The sequence below is a fragment of the Mobula hypostoma genome, chromosome 23 (genome assembly GCF_963921235.1).
Source record: "Mobula hypostoma chromosome 23, sMobHyp1.1, whole genome shotgun sequence".
NCBI lineage: Eukaryota > Metazoa > Chordata > Chondrichthyes > Myliobatiformes > Myliobatidae > Mobula > Mobula hypostoma.
The window spans coordinates 6,392,080-6,414,204 of record NC_086119.1 but is presented as its reverse complement, the minus strand read 5'-3'; the positions used below and the strand labels follow the sequence as shown (position 1 = coordinate 6,414,204).

At 42.6% G+C, this 22,125-nt stretch overlaps 1 protein-coding gene across 1 annotated transcript in view; it reads right to left on the bottom strand.

Moving 5' to 3' along the window:
• Positions 1–22,125, bottom strand: part of tbx4 (T-box transcription factor 4) — a 107,197-nt gene that overhangs the window by 5,552 nt on the left and 79,520 nt on the right. Inside the window, exons 6-8 of the mRNA XM_063031730.1 lie at positions 7,241–7,329; positions 6,366–6,368; positions 1,939–2,174 (exon numbers count right to left, since the gene is read on the bottom strand). Of these exons, the coding sequence (XP_062887800.1) occupies positions 1,939–2,174; positions 6,366–6,368; positions 7,241–7,329 (328 nt within the window). The remainder of the gene's footprint in view (positions 1–1,938; positions 2,175–6,365; positions 6,369–7,240; positions 7,330–22,125) is intronic.

Below are 22,125 nucleotides of genomic sequence, written 5' to 3'. Positions count from 1 at the left end.
AGGGTTAGTAAATAGGGTTAGTTACTGGGTAGTGTAACGGTTAGTATACAGGGTACAGGGTTAGTTACTGGGTAGTGTAACGGTTAGTATACAGGGTTAGTTACTGGGTAGTGTAACGGTTAGTATACAGGGTACAGGGTTAGTTACTGGGTAGTGTAACGGTTAGTATAACGCTATTACAGCGCCAGCAACTCGGATTCAATCCTCACTGCTACCTGTAAGGTGCTAGTACGTTCTCCCGTGACCGAGTGGGGTTTCTCCACGCGCTCCCATTTCCTCCCACATTCCAAGGACCAATAGATTAGGCTAATTGGTCACATGAGTGTAATCGGGGGCGCAGGTTTGTTGGGCTGGAAGGGCCCGTTACCATGACCTATCTCTTAAAATAAATTATTTGCTCTTGCAATATTTGCAGTTTTTATTTGTAACGCATGAGTGAATGAGTTGGAACTTACCTACAAAGCTGGAAATATTACTTAATATCCTTTCTAGCCCTAAACTATCTCCTCATACAGATATCCCAGGAGACCCTATTTTAACTTTTTCTTTCAGATTGCCTCCACTTTTGCATAATTCCATCTTTATTGTGGTCCCTATGAAATTATTAAGAATTTAGTAATAGATAAGCACATTGAATTCCCTGGTTTGCTGTCACTGTAAATTCTTAAGTAGGTTTGGATATTTTATCAGGCTTTTGCAACATTAGTATTGGATATGTCTGATGTCTGGCAGCATGTGATTTGAAACGGTGAAATCTATGCCACAGAAATGGTTGGATCCTTGTAGGGGACTTTCTCCAGAGACTCCAAGCACTATAACTTCACTGCCGACATCAAAATTCGGGGTAATGTGTGGGAAAGATCCTGAAATCTTCCCTTTCCAATTCAAAATTCGAAATGTGTCCCAGGCAAAATGCTGCCCAGGCAACTTTGTAACTGTGGACTGTGAGGAGGAAATGGAAATGCCTGGAATTGGATAGGGTGCCATTAAACAGGCTATTTCATCATGGATTTTGTCTGTTTTTTAATGACAAAAAGTATATAAATATTTTGTTTACATCATACAATACTCTTTGTTATATTCATTTTACATAAAATGCATTAGGGGTGTACATTAAATGCCAGCTTTTTGACAAGATCCAAATTCTGAGATGAATAGTTTTAAAAAGGTGCAATATGTAAAATGGAACACATGATTTAGAGTTTGACAGTACTGTGCTGAAGTCTGAGGCACCCTAGACTTTTTAAATATGATTTCAGATGGTTTGGCCTCCCCAGAGCCCTGATCTCAACATCACTGACGCTGTCTGGGATTGCCTGGAGAGACAGAAGCAAGCAAGACAGCCAAAGTCTGCTGAAGAACTGTGGCAAGTTTTCCAAAATGCCTGGAACAACGTATTAGCCAATTTTCTTATAAAACTGCACAACAGTGTACCTAAGAAAACTGATGCAGTTTTAAAGGCAAAGGATGGTTCCCGAGTTTGAATCCAGTTGGCTACTCCTGGGCACGCTTTCCATCTGTTCCAGGTTGAGTGTCGAGCTAGCAACTCGACCTCGTAAAAAGTACTAATGGTGTCAAGGTCTTCTTCGATGACGATGGACGAACCTTAACTCATTGGCAGTAGTTTTCAAATCCTGGAGGAATAAAGTATCATCTGTCCTGAGGGATGGGAAGTCATTGACGCAAATGACCTGTAGGAAACTGAATGTGGTGTGTGTGGGCATGTGTGGGTGTACCTGCTTAGTGAGAGGAAGCTAAGGGTGGGCAATTGTGGGTAATAGTGTGTATTGTAAAACTTCTCAAATGGAGAGAATACATTTCATAATTAGTCTTGAAACAGAATTCTTTGAAACACTCTCAGTACTGTCCTTTACTTTTTGCTTGAGCCTTATAGATGAATCACTATTAATTTTGCACTTAAATGTTGTTATCAATTACCTCGTGGTTTAAAACAGTGATAGATAAGTCCTGAATCTCTCTGGGGTGCAAATGGGCTGATTGCCAGATCCTGAGTGCCCGATGCTGTTATTTGTATTGGTCCATTGTTGTCATAAGGGTAGTGCTGATGACCCTGCGTCCCATGAGTCAAGTTGCTTTCCATCTTTGGTGTCAATTGACCGTGGTTTGAAATAAGTCTTTGTCTAACAATGCTTTTAGAAATAACTGGATATTCTCTGCAAAGGAAACAAAGGACATCAGAAAAATAGTCTACTGGTACTGTAGATCAACTCTAACATTAAATATTGAGACATCAGACCAAAAGGGAGAAGGAAGAGAACTGGACTAAGGTGCACAGACAAATATATTTCTGTGCAAAATAAAACTGATCATTTTGGGAACCAACATTGAAGTATAAAAACAACACCACAGTTGGGAGATGTAATTTCAGAGAATCCGGTCATCAGAATTAAAAAATATAGTTCCACTGTAACTGCAGAAGGAGAAATTCTTCATCAAAATTGTTGACACACAAATATAACTAAAGCATGGGGAAAGGAAGTGAGATTCTTAGCCTGCAAGTCTAAATGTAACCTTTTAATAAGGCAAGAGTTTAAAAATTTGGACTGAATCAGTAATTCATTCTTCACAGAGACAAAAGAAAACACATTTTAAAATCTTATAAATTCAAATGGCAGCCTTCCACATTCAGCAGGAAATATTCCTTCTTCCACCATCTGCCTTTATTTTACTTGTAAAACCTTTCCATCATAACCAATACTGTAGTTCTTCCGTTTTAAGAGAATGATCTCACTATCAGAAAACTCTATTAAAGTCGTAGGGCACAGAGTGGTATTGCAGTACTGAAACAGGTTGTTCCAATCAAAGTTCAAAGTAAATTTATTATCAAAGTACATATATGTCACCACATACAACCCGAAGATTCATTTTCTTGTGAACATACACTGTAAATCCAAGAAACATGATAAAATCAATGAAAGACCACACCCAACAGGATGGACAAACAATCAATGTGCAAAAAACGATAAACTACGCAAATACAAAAGAAAATAAAAATGAATAAGCAATATGTAGTGCGCATGCGCCGGTCGTGCATGCAGCCTGTTATAGCCCTTCCGACCAGTGTCTTCTTACTTTTTAACTTAGGTTATTTTTTGTTTTTTTTTGCACGGTAACACGTCGAAGCTGCACCCTCTCTAACATGCTGATAGAGAGAGTTTTATTTGGGTTTTTAGCACTGGAAATAGTTACATTCCGACACGTCTCATTAGCGGAACAGAAGCATGGTAGCATTGTGTATTCCAGGGACCAGCTGATTGAGCTTATGCCGGCTGGTTTAGCGAGCAGAGCGGCGGACACCCCGGCTGAAATCTGGAGGAAAACACACAAGAAGATGAAGAGGGGGATCACAAAGTCGAGGAGAGAGGACCAGGTTGAGATAACAGAGACTTATGGAGAAGAGGAGTTCGGCGGGTAATAAAATGGATGAGTTCACGGCGCTAGCCAGGCGTTAGAGAACATTTCGGGAGTGCAGAGTTATGTGTTTCACTGGAACGGGGCTGCACGAGGACATACCCGATCAAAACTTTTCCATAGAGGGCTTCCAGACCATTCAGGCTGACCGGAAGTGCACTGAGAGCGGTAAGCGTAAAGGAGTTGGGTGCTTACTGTCCTGGTTAACAACAGATGGTGCAATCCGGGTCATATTACGATCGAGGAACGTGTTTGTAGACTGGATATTGAACTTTTTGCTGTTGGACTTTGGCCATGTTCCACTGAGATACAACACTGGGCAACACGGGAGGTCGTTCCTGCCTGTGGCCATCGAACTTGCAGCTCCTCCTGTGGAGGGTCAGACACCCTGAGCCAATAGGCTGGTCCTGGACTTATTTTCCATCTGGCATAGTTTGCATTTTGTTGTTTGATTGTTTGTGGTTTTTGTATTGCTATACTTATGCTCTATTCTTGGTTGGTGTGGCTGTAACGAAACCCAATTTCCCTCGGGATGAATAAAGTATATCTATCTATCTATCGATAATAAATATTGAGAACATGAGATGAAGAGTTTTTAGGTTGTGGGAACTTTTCAGTGATGGGGCAAATGAAATTGAGTGAAGTTATCCACACGGGGTCAAGAGGCTGATGGTTGAGGCTAATAACTGTTCCTGACCCTGGTGATGTGGGTCCTGAGGCTCCTGCACCTTCCTCCTGATGGGAACAATGACAAGAGAGCATGGCCTGGGTGTGGGGGTCCTTAGTGATGGAAGCTGCTTTCCTGTGACAGTGCTGCATGTAGATGTGCTCTGAACTGTGCTAACCGTTAGCACACTAACCTGAGTTAGCATTTAAATCCATCAGGAGCAAACAACTTTACCCACCTCTTTCTATTAAAACCGCAAACACGAGGAAATCTGCAGATGCTGGAATTTCAAGCAACACACACTAAAAACGCTGGTGGAACACAGCAGGCCAGGCAGCATCTCTAGGAAGAGGTACAGTCGACGTTTCAGGCCGAGACCCTTCGTCAGGACTAACTGAAAGAAAAGTAGTAGAGATGCTGCCTGGCCTGCTGCATTCACCAGCATTTTTAGTGTGTGTTCTTTCTATTAAAACTTCCTTTTCTTCTTCATTCTGTTTCCATCATTCCGCCATTCCATATCGTGCAGTTTGACTTTGGATATTAACAGTCTTTGACTGCAGTGAATTCTATGAACTCAGTTTTGCTGATTTTACACAGAATATTTTTTCATCCATTCCTGTCATTCTAGACTTTCTTTCAGACTCAAGGCGCAGGTTGAGTCAGTGAGGAAGGCAAATGCAATGTTAGCATTCATTTCAAGAGGACTAGAATATAAAAGCAAGGATGTAACGTTGATACTTTATAAAGCAATGGTGAGGCCTCACTCGGAGTATTGTGAGCTGTTTTAAGCCCCTTATCTTAGAAAGGATGTACTGAAACTGGAGAGGGTTCAAAGGAGGTTCACAAAAATGATTCCAAGATTGAATGGCTTGTCATATGACGAGCGTTTGATGGCTCTGGGCCTGTATTCACTAGAGTTCAGAAGAATGAGGGGTAACATCATTGAAACCTATCGAATAGTGAAAGGCCTTGACAGAATGGATGTGGAGAGGATGTTTCCTATGGTGGGAGTGTCAAAGCCTCAGAAGAGAGAAGTGTCCTTTTAGAACACAGATGAGCAGGAACTTGTTTAGCCAGAGAGTGGTGAATCTGTGGAATTCATTGCCACAGGTAGCTGTACAGGCCAAGGCTTTATGTATATTTAAGGCACAGGTTGATAGATTCTTGATTGGTCAGGGCTTGAAGGGATATGGGAAGAAGGGAGGAGATTGTGGCTGAGAGGAAAATTGGATCAGCCATGATGAAATGGTGGAGCAGACTCAATGGGCCAAATGGCCTAATTCTGTTCCTGTATCTTATGCTCTTACGGTCTTATTGTGGTAAAACCTCACATGATTTGTCTCAAAGTAGAAATTATTCCAGGAAGAGAGTACTGTTGTTTCAAGGTTGGTACTTTCGTGCTAGAATCTGAGCTTTGGAATTTCCTCTTAACAGGAGGTACTTAGGAATCCTATTTCTGTGCTCTCAATATCTTTTCATTGTGTGGAAACAATCATTTTACACTGTAAAAATTGGATCCACACACAAAATGCTGGAGGAACTCAGCAGGCCGGGCAGCATCTTTGGAAAAGAGTAAACAGTCGATGCTTTGGGCCAAGACCCTTCATGCGAACTGGAAAGGAAGAGGAGAGCAAGACAGTGGGGAGGGGGGAGGAAGGCGTACAAGGTGGTAGGTGATAGATGAAACCGAGAGAGGAGGAGGAGTGAGGTAAAGAGCTGGGAAGCTGATTGTTGAAAGAGATAAAGGGCTGGAGAAAGGGGCATCTGACAGGAGAAGACATTAGACATAGAGGAAAGGGAAAGGGGAGGAGCACCGGAGGGAGGTGATGGAAGTTATGAGCTAAGTTGAGAGAAGGGAATGGTGAAGGAGAGAAGCCATTACCAGAAGTTTGAGAAATCGATGTTCATCCCATCAGGTTGGAGGCTATCCAGGCAGAATATAAGGTTTTCTCCTCCAACCAGAGTGTGGACTCATCGTGACAGTAGAAGAAGCCATGAAGTGACATGTTGGATTGGTAACGGGAAGTAGAATTGAAATTGATGGCCACCGTGAGATCCTGTTTTTTGTGGCAGACACAGAGCATTTTAACACAGAGTCCTCATTACCTCTGAGTTTTACATTCTGAACCTCGCAAGATAAAATCAAGAGTTATATACACAAGAGATTGTGCAGATACTGGAACTCTCAGGCAACACACACCAAGTTCTGGAAGGGTCTCGTCCCAAATTGTCGACTATTCATTTCCCTCCATAGATGCTGCCCAACCTGCTGAATTCCTTCAGCATTTTGTGTGCATTGTTCAAAAACTATATTACTTTTTTCTTTCTTTGACTGTTTTTATTAACTTATCAATTAGCAATAATTGGAAGAGGCAGCTGAATCCAAAAAAATATTGGAAGTGCTTGTATCGTGCTTTGTGAATTTATATTTAAATCTCTTTGATCTTCATCTACATGGAGCTTAGATCTATTCATACTTGTTGTCTTTTCCAAACGCATCATCAAGTGACACAGTGGCACAAGCAGATGAGTTGCAGACTCAGGACTCAAGTGACCCAGGTTCAATTCATTTCACTGGTGTCCGGAGTTTACACATTCTCCCTATGTCTGTATGGATTTCCTCTGAGTGTTGCCATTTTCTCCCAACTCCCAAAGCCATGCAGGTTGGTGGTTATTTATTCACTGAAAAGTGTCCCTCGTGCAATGTAGGAGGTGGAAATGAGAGCTTAAGCGAGTATAAGAGAAAATTAGTGGAGGATTGAGACTGCTTTGTGTACTGGCATTGATTAGATGGGTTGAAGAGCCTCTTTCCATCTTGAAGGGGAATTAGAAATATTTTACTTCCTGAATTTGAAACATATCCTCAATTTCTGATGCATTCATATATTTTACAAATAATATTTTACAGCTTCCTCATTCGTCATCAATTTTCTGATGGAAAAATATTATAGTTGAAAATAAATTAGTTTTCTGAATTCTAAACAAATTGAAAAAGTTAAAGAAATAAAACATTTTAATATGCCCAGAAAATACACTGCATTGTAGAATAAGAATTGTAAAAGAAACACAACTGATGTTAGAAGAGAAAGATGGAGTCATTGAAATAAAATGTAGTACCTGCATGTTTGTTGCATAACGTACCTCTGCAAACGAGATACGCGCAAGTCACTGTCATCTCCACCTCTGAATCCCTTCGCAAATGGATTGTTTTCAATCTTCAGCTGGGTAATCTGTGTGGATAAGAGACAATATTTGTTATTTTGGTCTTCATCTTATTTCCTCCTTTCTCACTGAAAACATCCATTTAAGGCTATTCTTCACAATCTGCTCTCACTGCCTGCTTATGTCCAAAGTAATAAGTCCATATGTCATAGGATCAGATTTATGCCATTCAGCCCATCATGGCTAATTTATTATCCCTCTCACCCCCATTATCCTCCTCTCAACCCCATCATCCTCCCTTCTCCCTGTAACCACTCATGCCCTTACCAATCAAGAACCACTTTAAATATGTTGAATGACTTCGCCTCCATAGCCATCTGTGAATATTTATTCAATTGTATACTTTTGATTAGAATTGGTGTATTTACACTGTAATAAGACCATAAGATATAGGAGCAGAATTAGACCATTTGTCCCATGAATCTGCTCTATCATTTCATCATGGCTGATCCAATTTTCCTCTCAGCCCCGATCTCCTGCCTTCTCCCCTTATCCCTTCGTGCCCTGACCAATCAAGAATCAATCAACCTCTGCCTTAAATATACATAAAAACTTGGCCTCCACAGCTGCCTGTGGCAAAGAATTCCACAGATTCGCCACTCTCTTTCCAAAAAAATTCCTCCTCATCTCTGTTCTAAAAGGACGCCCTCTATTCTGAGGTGGTGACTCTTCCATCACAGGAAACATCCTCTTCACATCCACCCTGTCAAGGCCTTTCACCATTCGATAGTTTTCTATGAGGTCACCCCTCATTCTTCTGAACTCCAGTGAATACAGGCCCAGAGCCGTTAAACATTCTTCATATGACAACTCATTCAACCCTGGAATCATTTTTGTGAACTTCCTTTGAACCCTCTCCAGTTTCAGCACGTCCATTCTAAGATAAGGAGCCCCGACCTGCTCACAATACTCCAAGTGAGGCCTCACCAATGCTTTATGAAGTCTCAACATTACATCCTTGCTTTTATATTCTAATCCTCTTGAAATGAACGCTTATAGAAACCACTTTGCCTTAGTATTGCATTGAAACTTCAGTACAGCAGAAGTTCATTGCAAATTAAAGAACAGATGAATGACAATGTATGCCCCTGGGCCCTTCATGTGCTGAGTTTAAGTTGAAATTAATCCCTGTCTGTTACTGAAGAGCTAAAGCTAGGAAGTCATTCAGAAGCCACCCTCCTCCTCACTCCCAAAGTGGTTATTTCATACTCTATTAGACTCTGAGCATCTGTTTCCCTCTTGGAAAATAAAGATGTCTTCAGCGCAGATTTAAAACTTGATAACAGGATCATCATCAAGATGTCAAAATTTCAATTGAAACTGAATGCAGGAGCTTAGAACCAGCAAGTAAATGGATGTTGTCCAGAGAGGCTGAACTGTTCTCTGCCTTTTGAGCTCAGTTGTTTGCTCAGGCAGAAATTAATACCACAACTGAACGTGCTCCATCATGGGCAGTAGCCTCACCACCATCGCGGACATCTTCGAAAGCCGATGCCTCAGAAAGACGGCTCCATCATTAAGGACCCCCACCACCCAGGATTATTACTACGATCAGGGAGAGGTACAGGAGCCTGAGGACACACACTCAATGTTTTAGGAACAGCTTCATCCCCGCCAGTTTTCTGAACAGATAATGATCCCATGGATAGAAATCCGGCAAAGGAGAAAAAAGGCCGGAACGCATCTCCAAGAAGAAAAGCAAAAGGACAGAACTCCGCTTGCTGCTCAATTTAAATAATGATTTAAAAGTTTTTACTCTCAATGCCCCCCTCCCCCTTACAAAGAAAATACATAACCTTAAGATAAGAAAGCCTCTTATAATTTATAGCATATGTTATGTATTCACTGTACTGCTACTGCACAACAACAAATCTCACAACATATATCAGTGGTAATAAACCTGATTCTGGTATATATTCGGTGCATTTTGTGGGCATGGAAAACTAGTTTATTTCTAAGCTTCATTTAGTGCAGCATTTTAAATCAAAGTGAAGGCAATGTGCCACGTGTTACTTTGAAAGGTTGATTCTCATATCAAAACTAGTTTCGTTGTCAATCTTGTGTGATATTATCGGAACTGAAGTACTCCCAGCCATCCTTCCTCTGTGGTGTACTGAAGGATGCAGTATCCCTATGTAACATATATATTTGATTTATTTTAGTTGTAAGAAGCACCGCAGTAAGGTCAAAGATTTGACACACTTGGCTCGCGTTGCCACTTAGATTAACCTATTTAGTTCCCTAAAATGAAAAGGGCCCAGGCAGCACATTCCCGGCACCCATTTAATGAATGACAGCATGGAAAGGCACTACCTGGGGAAAGTTAACCTGTGACTTTGACTCCTAGAGCATTGGAAAGATTTAACAGGAACACATAGAAACATAGAAACATAGAAACATAGAAAATAGGTGCAGGAGTAGGCCATTCGGCCCTTCGAGCCTGCACCGCCATTTATTATGATCATGGCTGATCATCCAACTCAGAACCCAGCCTTCCCTCCATACCCCCTGACCCCTGTAGCCACAAGGGCCATATCTAACTTCCTTTTAAACATAGCTAATGAACTGGCCTCAACAGTTTGCTGTGGCAGAGAATTCCACAGATTCACCACTCTCTGTGTGAAGAAGTTTTTCCTAACCTCGGTCCTAAAAGGCTTCCCCTCTATCCTCAAACTGTGACCCCTCGTTCTAGACCTCCCCAACATCGGGAACAATCTTCCTGCATCTAGCCTGTCCAATCCCTTTAGGATCTTATACGTTTCAATCAGATCCCCCCTCAATCTTCTAAATTCCAACGAGTACAAGCCCAGTTCATCCAGTCTTTCTTCATATGAAAGACCTGCCATCCCAGGAATCAATCTGGTGAACCTTCTTTGTACTCCCTCTATGGCAAAGATGTCTTTCCTCAGATTAGGGGACCAAAACTGCACACAATACTCCAGGTGTGGTCTCACCAAGGCCTTGTACAACTGCAGTAGTACCTCCCTGCTCCTGTACTCGAATCCTCTCGCTATAAATGCCAGCATACCGTTCGCCTTTTTCACCGCCTGCTGTACCTGCATGCCCACTTTCAATGACTGGTGTATAATGACACCCAGGTCTCGTTGCACCTCCCCTTTTCCTAATCGGCCACCATTCAGATAATAATCTGTTTTCCTATTTTTGCCACCAAAGTGGATAACTTCACATTTATCCACATTAAATTGCATCTGCCATGAGTTTGCCCACTCACCCAACCTATCCAAGTCACCCTGCATCCTCTTAGCATCCTCCTCACTGCTAACACTGCCACCCAGCTTCGTGTCATCCGCAAACTTGGAGATGCTGCATTTAATTCCCTCATCCAAGTCATTAATATATATTGTAAACAACTGGGGTCCCAGCACTGAGCCTTGCGGTACCCCACTAGTCACCGCCTGCCATTCTGAAAAGGTCCCGTTTATTCCCACTCTTTGCTTCCTGTCTGCTAACCAATTCTCCACCCACACCAATACCTTACCCCCAATACCGTGTGCTTTAAGTTTGCACACTAATCTCCTATGTGGGACCTTGTCAAAAGCCTTTTGAAAATCCAAATATACCACATCCACTGGTTCTCCCCTATCCACTCTACTAGTTACATCCTCAAAAATTCTATGAGATTCGTCAGACATGATTTTCCTTTCACAAATCCATGCTGACTTTGTCCGATCATTTCACCGCTTTCCAAATGTGCTGTTATCACATCCTTGATAACTGACTCCAGCAGTTTCCCCACCACCGACGTTAGGCTAACCGGCCTATAATTCCCCGGTTTCTCTCTCCCTCCTTTTTTAAAAAGTGGGGTTACATTAGCCACCCTCCAATCCTCAGGAACTAGTCCAGAATCTAACGAGTTTTGAAAAATTATCACTAATGCATCCACTATTTCTTGGGCCACTTCCTTAAGCACTCTGGGATGCAGACCATCTGGCCCTGGGGATTTATCTGCCTTCAATCCCTTCAATTTACCTAACACCACTTCCCTACTAACATGTATTTCGCTCAGTTCCTCCATCTCACTGGACCCTCTGTCCCTTACTATTTCTGGAAGATTATTTATGTCCTCCTTAGTGAAGACAGAACCAAAGTAATTATTCAATTGGTCTGCCATGTCCTTGCTCCCCATAATCAATTCACCTGTTTCTGTTTGCAGGGGACCTACATTTGTCTTTATCAGTCTTTTCCTTTTTACATATCTATAAAAGCTTTTACAGTCCGTTTTTATGTTCTCTGCCAGTTTTCTCTCATAATCTTTTTTCCCCTTCCTAATTAAGCCCTTTGTCCTCCTCTGCTGAACTCTGAATTTCTCCCAGTCCTCAGGTGAGCCACTTTCTCTGGCTAATTTGTATGCTACTTCTTTGGAATTGATACTATCCCTAATTTCTCTTGTCAGCCACGGGTGCACTACCTTCCTTGATTTATTCTTTTGCCAAACTGGGATGAACAATTGTTGTAGTTCATCCATGCAACCTTTAAATGCCTGCCATTGCATATCCACCGTCAATCCTTGAAGTGTCATTTGCCAGTCTATCTTAGCTAATTCATGTCTCATACCTTCAAAGTTACCCCTCTTTAAGTTCAGAACCTTTGTTTCTGAATTAACTACGTCACTCTCCATGTTAATGAAGAATTCCACCATATTATGGTCACTCTTACCCAAGGGGCCTCTCACGACAAGATCGCTAATTAACCCTTCCTCATTGCTCAAAACCCAGTCCAGAATAGCCTGCTCTCTAGTCGGTTCCTCGACATGTTGGTTCAAAAAACCATCCCGCATACATTCCAAGAAATCCTCTTCCTCAGCACCTTTACCAATTTGGTTCACCCAGTCTACATGTAGATTGAAGTCACCCATTATAACTGCTGTTCCTTTATTGCACACATTTCTAATTTCCTGTTTAATACCATCTCCGACCTCACTACTACTGTTAGGTGGCCTGTACACAACTCCCACCAGCGTCTTCTGCCCCTTAGTGTTACGCAGCTCTACCCATATCGATTCCACATCTTCCCGGCTTATGTCCTTCCTTTCTATTGCGTTAATCTCTTTTTTAACCAGCAACGCCACCCCACCTCCCCTTCCTTCGTGTCTATCCCTCCTGAATATTGAATATCCCTGAACGTTGAGCTCCCATCCCTGGTCACCCTGGAGCCATGTCTCTGTGATCCCAACTATATCATAATCATTAATAACAATCTGCACTTTCAATTCATCCACCTTATTACGAATGCTCCTTGCATTGACACATAAAGCCTTCAGGCACTCTTTTACAACTCTCTTAGCCCTTTTTAATGCTTGCCCTGGATTTGTCGGCCTGCCACTTTTACTTTTCCCCTTTGTACTTTTTGCTTCTACGCTCACTTTACACCCCTCTGTCTCTCTGCACTGGTTCCCATCCCTCTGTTGTGAACTAACCTCCTCACACCTAGCCGCTTTAATTTGATTCCCACCCCCCAACCATTCTAGTTTAAAGTCACCTCAGTAGCCCCCGCTAATCTCCCTGCCAGGATATTGGTCCCCCGAGGATTTAAGTGTAACCCGTCCTTTTTGTACAGGTCACACCTGCGCCAAAAGAGGTCCCAATGATCCAAAAACTTGAATCCCTGCCCCCTGCTCCAATCCCTCAGCCACGCATTTATCCTCCATCTCATCGCATTCCTACTCTCACTGTCGCGTGGCACAGGCAGTAATCCCGAGATTACTACCTTTGCGGTCCTTTTTCTCAACTCCCTTCCTAGCTCCCTATATTCTTCTTTCAGGACCTCATCCCTTTTCCTACCTATGTCATTGGTACCTATATGTACCAGGACCTCTGGCTCTTCACCCTCCCACTTCAGGATATCTTGGACACGATCAGAAATATCCCGGACCCTGGCACCAGGGAGGCAAACTACCATCCGAGTCTCTGGACTGCGTCCACAGAATCGCCTATCTGACCCCCTTACTATCGAGTCCCCTATCACAACTGCCCTCCTCTTCCTTGCCCTACCCTTCTGAGCTACAGGGCCAGACTCTGTGCCGGAGGCAGGGCCACTGTCGCTTCCCCCGGGTAAGCTGTCCCCCCCAACAGTACTCAAACAGGAGTACCTGTTGTTAAGGGGCACAGCCGCCGGGGTACTCCCCATCACCTTCCTTTTCCCCTTCCCCCTCCTAACCGTGACATCAAACTGTTATGATCACAGGTTTATGATCTAAGCCCACGGCATCTCATGACACTGCTCTTCCCACAGACACTTGAGCTATGAGGGGATTCTTCCTTCCCTTTAAAAAATGCATTTTTCAATTACAGTTTCAGGGCTTCTCTCTCAGTTATCTAATATATCTCTCTCAGTTCCCACGGGCAAAGTGTGCAGGGAAATGTTCAAGAACTGACCTTATTTGTACAGTTGCTGCAGAGGTGCATTCTAAACGGGCCACTATCTCTCTGTATCAGTCAGATTACTGAATGTGTGCTCATGCTACACTGTGCAGTGGATATACTCAACACTAACTTACAGGCAGCATTCACCACAATCTGTGTTGACTTTATAACATGAATGCAAAATTAAAAATATGAACAACTTTTCCATAAGGAATAGGATCAGAATTAGGCCATTCAGCCCATCGAGTCTGCTCCGCCATTCCATCATGGCTGATCCCGGATCCCACTCAACCCCATACACCTGCCTTCTCGCCATATCCTTTGTTGCCCTGACCGATCAGAAGACTATCAATTTTCGCTCAAATATACCTACAGTCCTGGCCCCCACAGCTGTCTGTGGCAGAGCATTCCACAGATCCACTACTCTCTGGCAAGAAGAATTCCTCCTAACCTTTGTTCTAAAGGTTCATCCCTCAATTTTGAGGCTGTGCACTCTGGTTTTGGATACCCCAACCATAGGAAACATCCTCTCCACATCCCCTTATCTAGTTCTTTCAACATTTGGTAGGTTCCAAAGAAAACCGCCCCCCCCCCCATTCTTCCAAGATTCCAGTGAGTACAGGTCCAAAGCTGCCAAGTAGTCCTTGAACATTAACCCCATTCATTCCTGGAATCGTGAACTTCCTCTGGACTCTCTCCAATGAAACACATCCTTTCTGAGATATGGGGCCCAAATCTGTTGCCAATACTCCAAGTTGAGCCTGACTAGTGTCTTATAAAGCTTCAGCATTATCTCCTTGTTTTTATATTCTATTCCCCTTGAAATAAATGCCAAAATTGCATTTGCCTTCTTCACCACAGTCTCAACCTGTAAATTAACCTTCTGGGAGTCTTTCACAAGAAGTCCTAAATCCTTTTGCATCTCTGATGTTTGAATTTTCTCCCTGTTTAGATAATAGTCTGTGCTTTTGTTCCTTTTACCAAAATGCTTTATTGTACATTTCCCAACACTGTATTCCATCTGCCACTTTTTTGCCCATTCTTCCAATTTGTCTGAGCCCTTCTGCAATCGCGTTGCTTCCTCAGCACTACATACCTCGTCACCTATCTTCGTGTCATCTACAATCTTTGCCACAAAGCCATCAATCCACTATCCAAATCATTGACAAACAATGTGAAAAGTAGCGGTCCCAATACTGACCCCTGAGGAACATCACTAGTCCAGCAGAAGAGGCCCCATTTATTCCCACTCTCTGCCTCCTGTCTGCTAGCCGTTCCTCTATCCATGCCAGTATTGTTCCTGTAATGCCACAGGATTTTATATTGCTAAGACGCCTCATGTATGGCACCCTATCAAATGCCTTCTGAAAATCCAAGTAAATGACATCCACTGCCTGTCCTTTATCTCCCCTGCTTGTTACTTGACAGAACCCTTACTGACTTTGACTTATTTTATCATTAGTCTCCAAGCACCCTGAAACCTCATCCTTAATAATGGACTCCAACACTTTCCCAACCACTGAGGTTAGGCTACCTGGCTATAATTTCCTTTCTTTTGTCTTCCTCCCTTCTTAAAGAGTGGAGTGACATTTACAATGTTCCAATCCTCTGGAACTATGCCAGGATCAAGTGTTTCTTGAAAGATCATAACCAACGTGTCTGCTATCTCTCAGCAACCTCTTTCAGAACTCTGGGATGTTGTCTATCGGGTCCGGATGACTTATCCACCTGAAGATCTTTGAGTTTGCCTAGCACTTTTTCTTTTGTAACAGAAATGGCACTCACTCCTGCTCCCTGACATTCACGGGCCTCTGGCACACTACAGGTGTCTTCCACAGTGAAGACTGGTGAAAAGTACTTAATAAATTCATCCGCCATTTCTTTGTCCTTCATTACTACCTCACCAGCACCATTTTCCTGTGGTCCAATATCAACTCTCACCTCCCTTTTACTCTTTATATAACTAAAAAAAGGCTTTTAGTACCTTGCTTTATATTTTTAGCTAGTTTTCCCCCATATTTCACCTTTTCCTTTCTTAAGGTTTTTTAGTTGCCTTTTGTTGGATTTTAAAAACTTCCCACTCACTTTCGCTGCATTAAGTGCCCTTTCCTTAGCTTTTATGCAGACCTTGTCTGCCTCGGTTGCCTGCTCCTGTGATTTGAAAACCACCTTCTGCCGGACACATCTCTCCTGCACCTTGTGAACTATTCCCAGAAATTTCAGCCACCTCTGCTCTGCCGTCATCCCCACCAGTATTCCCCGTCCAATCCACCTGGGCAAGCTCCTTTCTCATGCCTCTGGAGTTCCTTTCATTTCATTGCAATACTGATACATCTGACTCGTGCTTCTCCCTCTCAAATTACAGTATGAATTCAATGATATTATGATCACTACCTCCTAAACTTAAACTCCTTAATAAAATCTGGATTATTACACAACACCCAATCTAAGGTAGCTTTTTCCTGAGCAGGCTCAAGTACAAACTGCTCTAAAAAGCCATCTCGGAGGCACTCAACAAATTCCCTCTCTTGCGATTCAACACCAGACTGATTTTCCCAATCCCCTTGAAGTACCCCATTACAATTGTGACATTACCCTTATTACATGCCCTTTCCAGCTCCCTTTGCAATCTCAACACCACATCTTGGATACTATTTGGAGGTCTATATATGATTCCCATAATGTTTGTTTTTACCCTTGCGGTTTCTTAACTCCACCAACAAAGATCTGACATTTTCTGATCCTATGTCACCTCTTTCTAAAGAAATAATTCTATCTCTTACCAACAGAGCCACACCACCGCCTATGCCTTCCTGCCTATCCTTTCGATACAAAGTTTGTACTTGATATTAAGCTCCCAACTATGACCTTCTTTCAGCCATGACTCAGTGATGCCCACAACGTCATACCGACTGATCTCTAATTGCGCCATGAGTTCATCCACCTTATTCTAAATACTGCACGCATTTAAATACAGCACCTTCAGTCCTGTATTCTTCACCCTTTGAATTTTGCCTCTGGTACAATATAACTCTTTGCACTATCTGCAGTTGTGCCCAATCATTGGCTTGTCCTTCCTCATGTTACACCCATTGTCTAAACCTGCTGGCTCATCCTCAGCTCTATCATACTGGTTGAAATTTTCAAACACGTATCTATCTTCCATTAAAACGCTACCATCTGCTGTAGAGAGCTGAGTATTGGCCTGGAACCTGTTGTAGTGATTCCCAGTCTGCTCTCCAGACTGACAGAATTCCTGGCAAAATCATTCAGTCCAGTTCCTTCATGTTAACTTTTGAGCATTCCTGTTAAGTTAATGATCCTGACAACAATTCTGTTTATAGGGAGACAGTTCCCGTACGAGATGACAAGGGGAAATCTGCAGGTGCTGGAAATCCAAGCAACACAAAATGTGCTGGAGGAACTCAGCAGGCCAGGCAGCATCAATGGAAAAGAGTACAGTTAACGCCTCGCCCTGAAATGTCGACCGTACTCTTTTTCATAGATGCTGCCTGGCCTGCTGAGTTCCTCTTTTGTGCGTGTTGCTCCCATACAGGTTGACAGTTTTGTTATAATCTTTGTGTTAATCTTTGTGCAATGCAATCACATGTCACAGCAAGTTTCCAGTTCCTGGTGCCTATCTGAAGCAGGTGACAGAATCCCAAGATGCAAGATTCAAGATTTGTTTGCATTCTTCAGTACACGAGTGTAAAGCAGAATGAAATGATTGTTACTCCAGATCTGATGCAGCATAAAATAACACTATAACCATAAAAACACAATAAATAGAAATGTAAAAGGGAGGGGAGGAGAAGATGGAGCACGCGGCTGCTCCGAATTGATATAGTATTTGTGAAGTAGGATGCCGTGCACAATCCTGATTTGATGGAGACAGATGTGAGCAGCATGGAGGAACATCTGGAGAAACTTCTGAAACGCTCGCTTCGCTGCCGCTGCTACTGTGCGATCGAGAATCTCCGGAGGGGAAGGCCCCAAATCCTTGGCTTTGCCTATTGCCGGGGCTGGGGTCGAAGCACTCAGCAGAGATGGTGCTCGGTGCTCGGTGTCGGAGGGCTGGCCGGAGGCTCGAAGTTTTCGGATGGACTCAAGATTCGGCCGTGGTCGGGTGCTTCCAGGATGCTGCATCAGCAAGTTTGCAGCGCTGGAAGCTTATGGCAGGGAGAGTTTCTCTTCCTTCTACCGTATGCGTGAGATGATGGGACTTTCGAGAGACTTTGAGACTTTTTTTTACCGTGCCCATGGTCTGTTGTTCATCAAATTACGGTATTGCTTTGCACTGTTGTAACTATATGTTATAATTATGTAGTTTTTGTCAGTTTTTTTAGTCTTGGTTTGTCTTGTGTTTCTGTGATACCTTTCTGGAGGAACATTGTATCATTTCTTAATGCATGCATTACTAAATGACAGTAAAAGAGGACTGTGTGTCCTCATAATCTAATTGATCTAATCTAAAAGCAATCGTATAAAACACAAGGTACAAGAAACTGTTGAGTTTAGCCTTGTATACGTAAGATTAGCTTTTATGCCAGTGCATAGACTGATAGTGACACTAGGTACAGTATCTGAACAAAAGGTGACTCTGACAGGAAATGATAAAGTGACAAAGTCACTCTTGGCAAGAGGAACTCTTCTGGGTAGCAGGATATGAAAACACAGTAGGCCCATGACTGTGTCAGCGTAGGTATGAGGGGTGAAGTGTAAGCATAAGATGGCATTGCATGGAGGGAAGAGGGGTGCTGAGGGACTCTGGAGAGGAGTGGCTGATGTGGATATGGTGGTGACAGGGTCTGGTGGTGACAGGGTCTGGTGGTGTGCATTAATGGGTGCTGTCTGCCAAATTTACAACAACAGAACAGGGAGTGGAAGTTTAGGGTCAATATATCTATGCATAGATAAATCATGGATTCTTCATGGGTCCTTGTTCCAAATGAATTGGCAGGTTTGTTAAATGCAATTATAAGGAAAGAGTAATAAAAACCACTTTTTCATTTGAGTTTATCCTCAATACCCAGTGTCACATTCTCTCAAATGCCAATTTCCCATGACAGTGATTTATAAAGCCTCAATGACGTGGAATCCAACATACTAAACTTGTAAAATTGCCATAACTGAGACTGTATAAGGCATTGATCAGACTGCACTTGAGGTATTGTGAGAGAATTGGATCCCTTATCTAAGAAAGGATGTGCTGGTATTGGAGAAGGTCCAGAGGAGGTTACAAGAATGATCCTGGGAATGAAAGGGTTAATGCATGTGGCGTCCTTCTTGACATTGGGCCTGTACTTGCTGGAGTGTAGAAAAAGTAGAGATGAATTTCATTGAAACATTGAATATTGAAAGGCTTAGATAGATTGGTCTTGGAGAGAACGTTTCCTCTGGTGGGGGAATCTGTGACCAGAGGGTTCAGTCTCAGAATAGATCATCCCTTCAGAATAGAGATGAAGAGAGATTTCTTTAGCTAGAGGGTGGTGAACCTGTGGAATTTATTGCCATAGAGGCCAAGTCATTGAGTATATTTAAAGAGGAGGTTGATTAGTAAGAGTGTGAAAGGTTACTAGGAGAAGGCAAGGAAATGGGGTTGAGAGGGATAATAAATCAGCATTGATGAAATGGCAGAGCAGACTTTATGGGCTGAATGGCCTAATTCTGCTCCTATTGTTTAAGAATGAGAGGGGATCTGATTGAAACATATAAGATTATTAAGGGATTGGACACGCTAGAGGCAGGAAACATGTTCCCGACGTTGGGGGAGTCCAGAACCAGAGGCCACAGTTTAAGAATAAGGGGTAGACAATTTAGAACGGAGTTGAGGAAAAACTTTTTCACACAGAGGGTTATGGGTCTGTGGAATGCTCTGCCTCAGAAGGCAGTGGAGGCCAATTCTCTGGATTCTTTCAAAAAAGAGTTAGATAGAGCTCTTAAAGATAGTGGAGTCGGAATATGGGGAGAAGGCAGGAAAAGGGTACTGATTGTGAATGATCAGCCATGATCACAGTGAATGGTGGTGCTGGATCGAAGGGCTGAATGGCCTACTCCTGCACCTATTGTCTGTTGTCTATTGTCTTATAGTCTTATAACATGCTGCAGACTGTTTGGGAGTACCAGGATTTTGAACCAACAGTGATGCAGGAGCAATGATCTGTTTCCAAGTCAACAGGATCTCTGACTTGGAGTGGAATCTATCTGGTGATATTCCCCGCTATCTGCTCCTCTTTTACTTCAGCAGGAGAGTTAACAGCAGCAGAAGTCTTGGTCATTTGTTACAATCCATCTTGTAATTGGGACAAGGTGATTCTTTGGACATTGGGATTTTATTTAGAGATGCAGCACAGAACAGCTTCTTCCGATCTAACAAGCCATGCTGCCTAGCAACCCACCCATTTAATCCCAGCCTAACCACAGAACGATTTACAATGACCAATTAACCTGCTAACCCATACGTCTTTGGACTGTGGGAGGAAACTGGAGCCCACGGAAGAAACCTATGCATTCACGGGGGAGAGTGTACAAACTTCCTTATAGGCAGGGCCAGAATTCCGACACTCTGAACCGTAATAGTGTCACACTAACTGCTATGCTAGCGTGGTCTTTACCTTTTATTTAAGAATACAACTGTCGTCTCAGATTAACCAAATGATTTGTATGTCATCTTGCTGTAATGAAGCCAATGGGAAGAAAACCTTGAGAACTGTGTATTATAAGGAATATGTATACCTTTACTACAATGTTTCTGTCGGCTACTGTAGCTCAAAGTGTGTAACTCAAATCCACCCTGTCCCTTCCACTCACTGTGTGCCACGACCACAGATTCAGCAGTGCAGCAGATATGGCAATTGTGCTTGTGAATATGCACGTGTCAGCTAATTATTATTTCATTGTGGTAGTATTTAACTCCATTTATTCCATTGTAGTATTTGTCGAGACTTGGACACAGCAACACTTCGCTGCCTGCTTGCATTCTGCCTTGCCTGAGAAATTGGATGGTCGAGTCAACTGACTCTGAAGACTAGCGGTATTCATTTTATTCTTAGTTGTTATTTTCAGCCGCAGTGTAGGATTCGTTTTCCATTTGAGAGTTTCAGTTAATGGCCCTGTTTGGCCCAGTGTTTATTGTTTTCTTTTCCCTTTAACACTGTTCACATTAAAGTCTGTGATCTATCGACCTGCTTCAGTGTCTCTCACTCCGAACTTGGTGATACTGTGATTCACCCTGCTGGAAACCTCCACTTGGTAAATTGGTTTACCATTGTCACATGTACTAATGTACAGTGAAAAACTTGTCTTGCATACTGTTCATACAGATCAATTCATTACTTTCGTGCTTTGAGGAAATACAAGGAAATCAATAACAGTATGGAATGAAGTGTTACAGTTGTAGAGAAAGTGCAGTGCAGGCTGACAATAAGGCGCAAGGTAGACTGTGAGGTCAGGAGTTAATCTTATTGAACTATCACCATTCAGAGGTGAGATAGAAGCTGTTGTTGAGCCTGGTTGTGCATGCTTTCAGTCTTTTGTATCTTCTGCTCTATGGGAGAGGGGAGAAGAGGGAATATCCAAGGTGGGAGGGGTCTTTGATCATGCTAGTTCCTTTACCAAGGACAACATTCATTTCATCCCAGGGTACAGCAATAATGATCATTCATAAAGCCCCAAATTTGCTCAGGAAGGTACCCTGCTACTGTCTCACTGGTCATTAGGAAAAGCAGCCTTTGAACAGCTGTATTCTATGACTGAAAGTAAGCAACTGAAATACCAATCTGCTCTGTGGATTTGCCGAGAGGATCTGTGAATGCTGCTTATATGATGCTATGTGCCTGTGAGGCTGCTGAAGGTAGGCTTTTCATTGGACCTGCGCTTGTACATATGACAATAAAACTCGACTTTGACTTTGAGGATGCCTAACTTGTAAAATTAGTCAGTTTGACCATGGGGACCAGCCTCTGTAATATGCAAGATATTTTCAAGGAGCGGTGCCTTAGGAAGGCGGCGTCCATCATTAAGGATCCCCACCACCCAGCACATGTCCTCTTCTCACTGTTACCATCGGGTGAGGAGATACAGAAGCCTGAAGGCACACACTCAGTGATTCAGGAACAGCTTCTTCCCCTCTGCCATCCGATTTCTAAATGGATATTGAACCCATGGACACTACCTCACTACGTTTTTATTTCTGTTATTTTGTGCTACTTATTTTAACTTAACTATTTAGTAGACATATATACATATACTTAATGTAACTCATTTTTCTCTATATTTATTTACTATTTCATATTACTGCCATAAAGTTAACAAATTTCACAACATGTGCTGATGATATTAAATCTGATTCTAATTCTGAAAAACATTTTACGAATTGTTCTTCAACACACATCAGCACCGTAAACAGTTCAGTGATGGAAG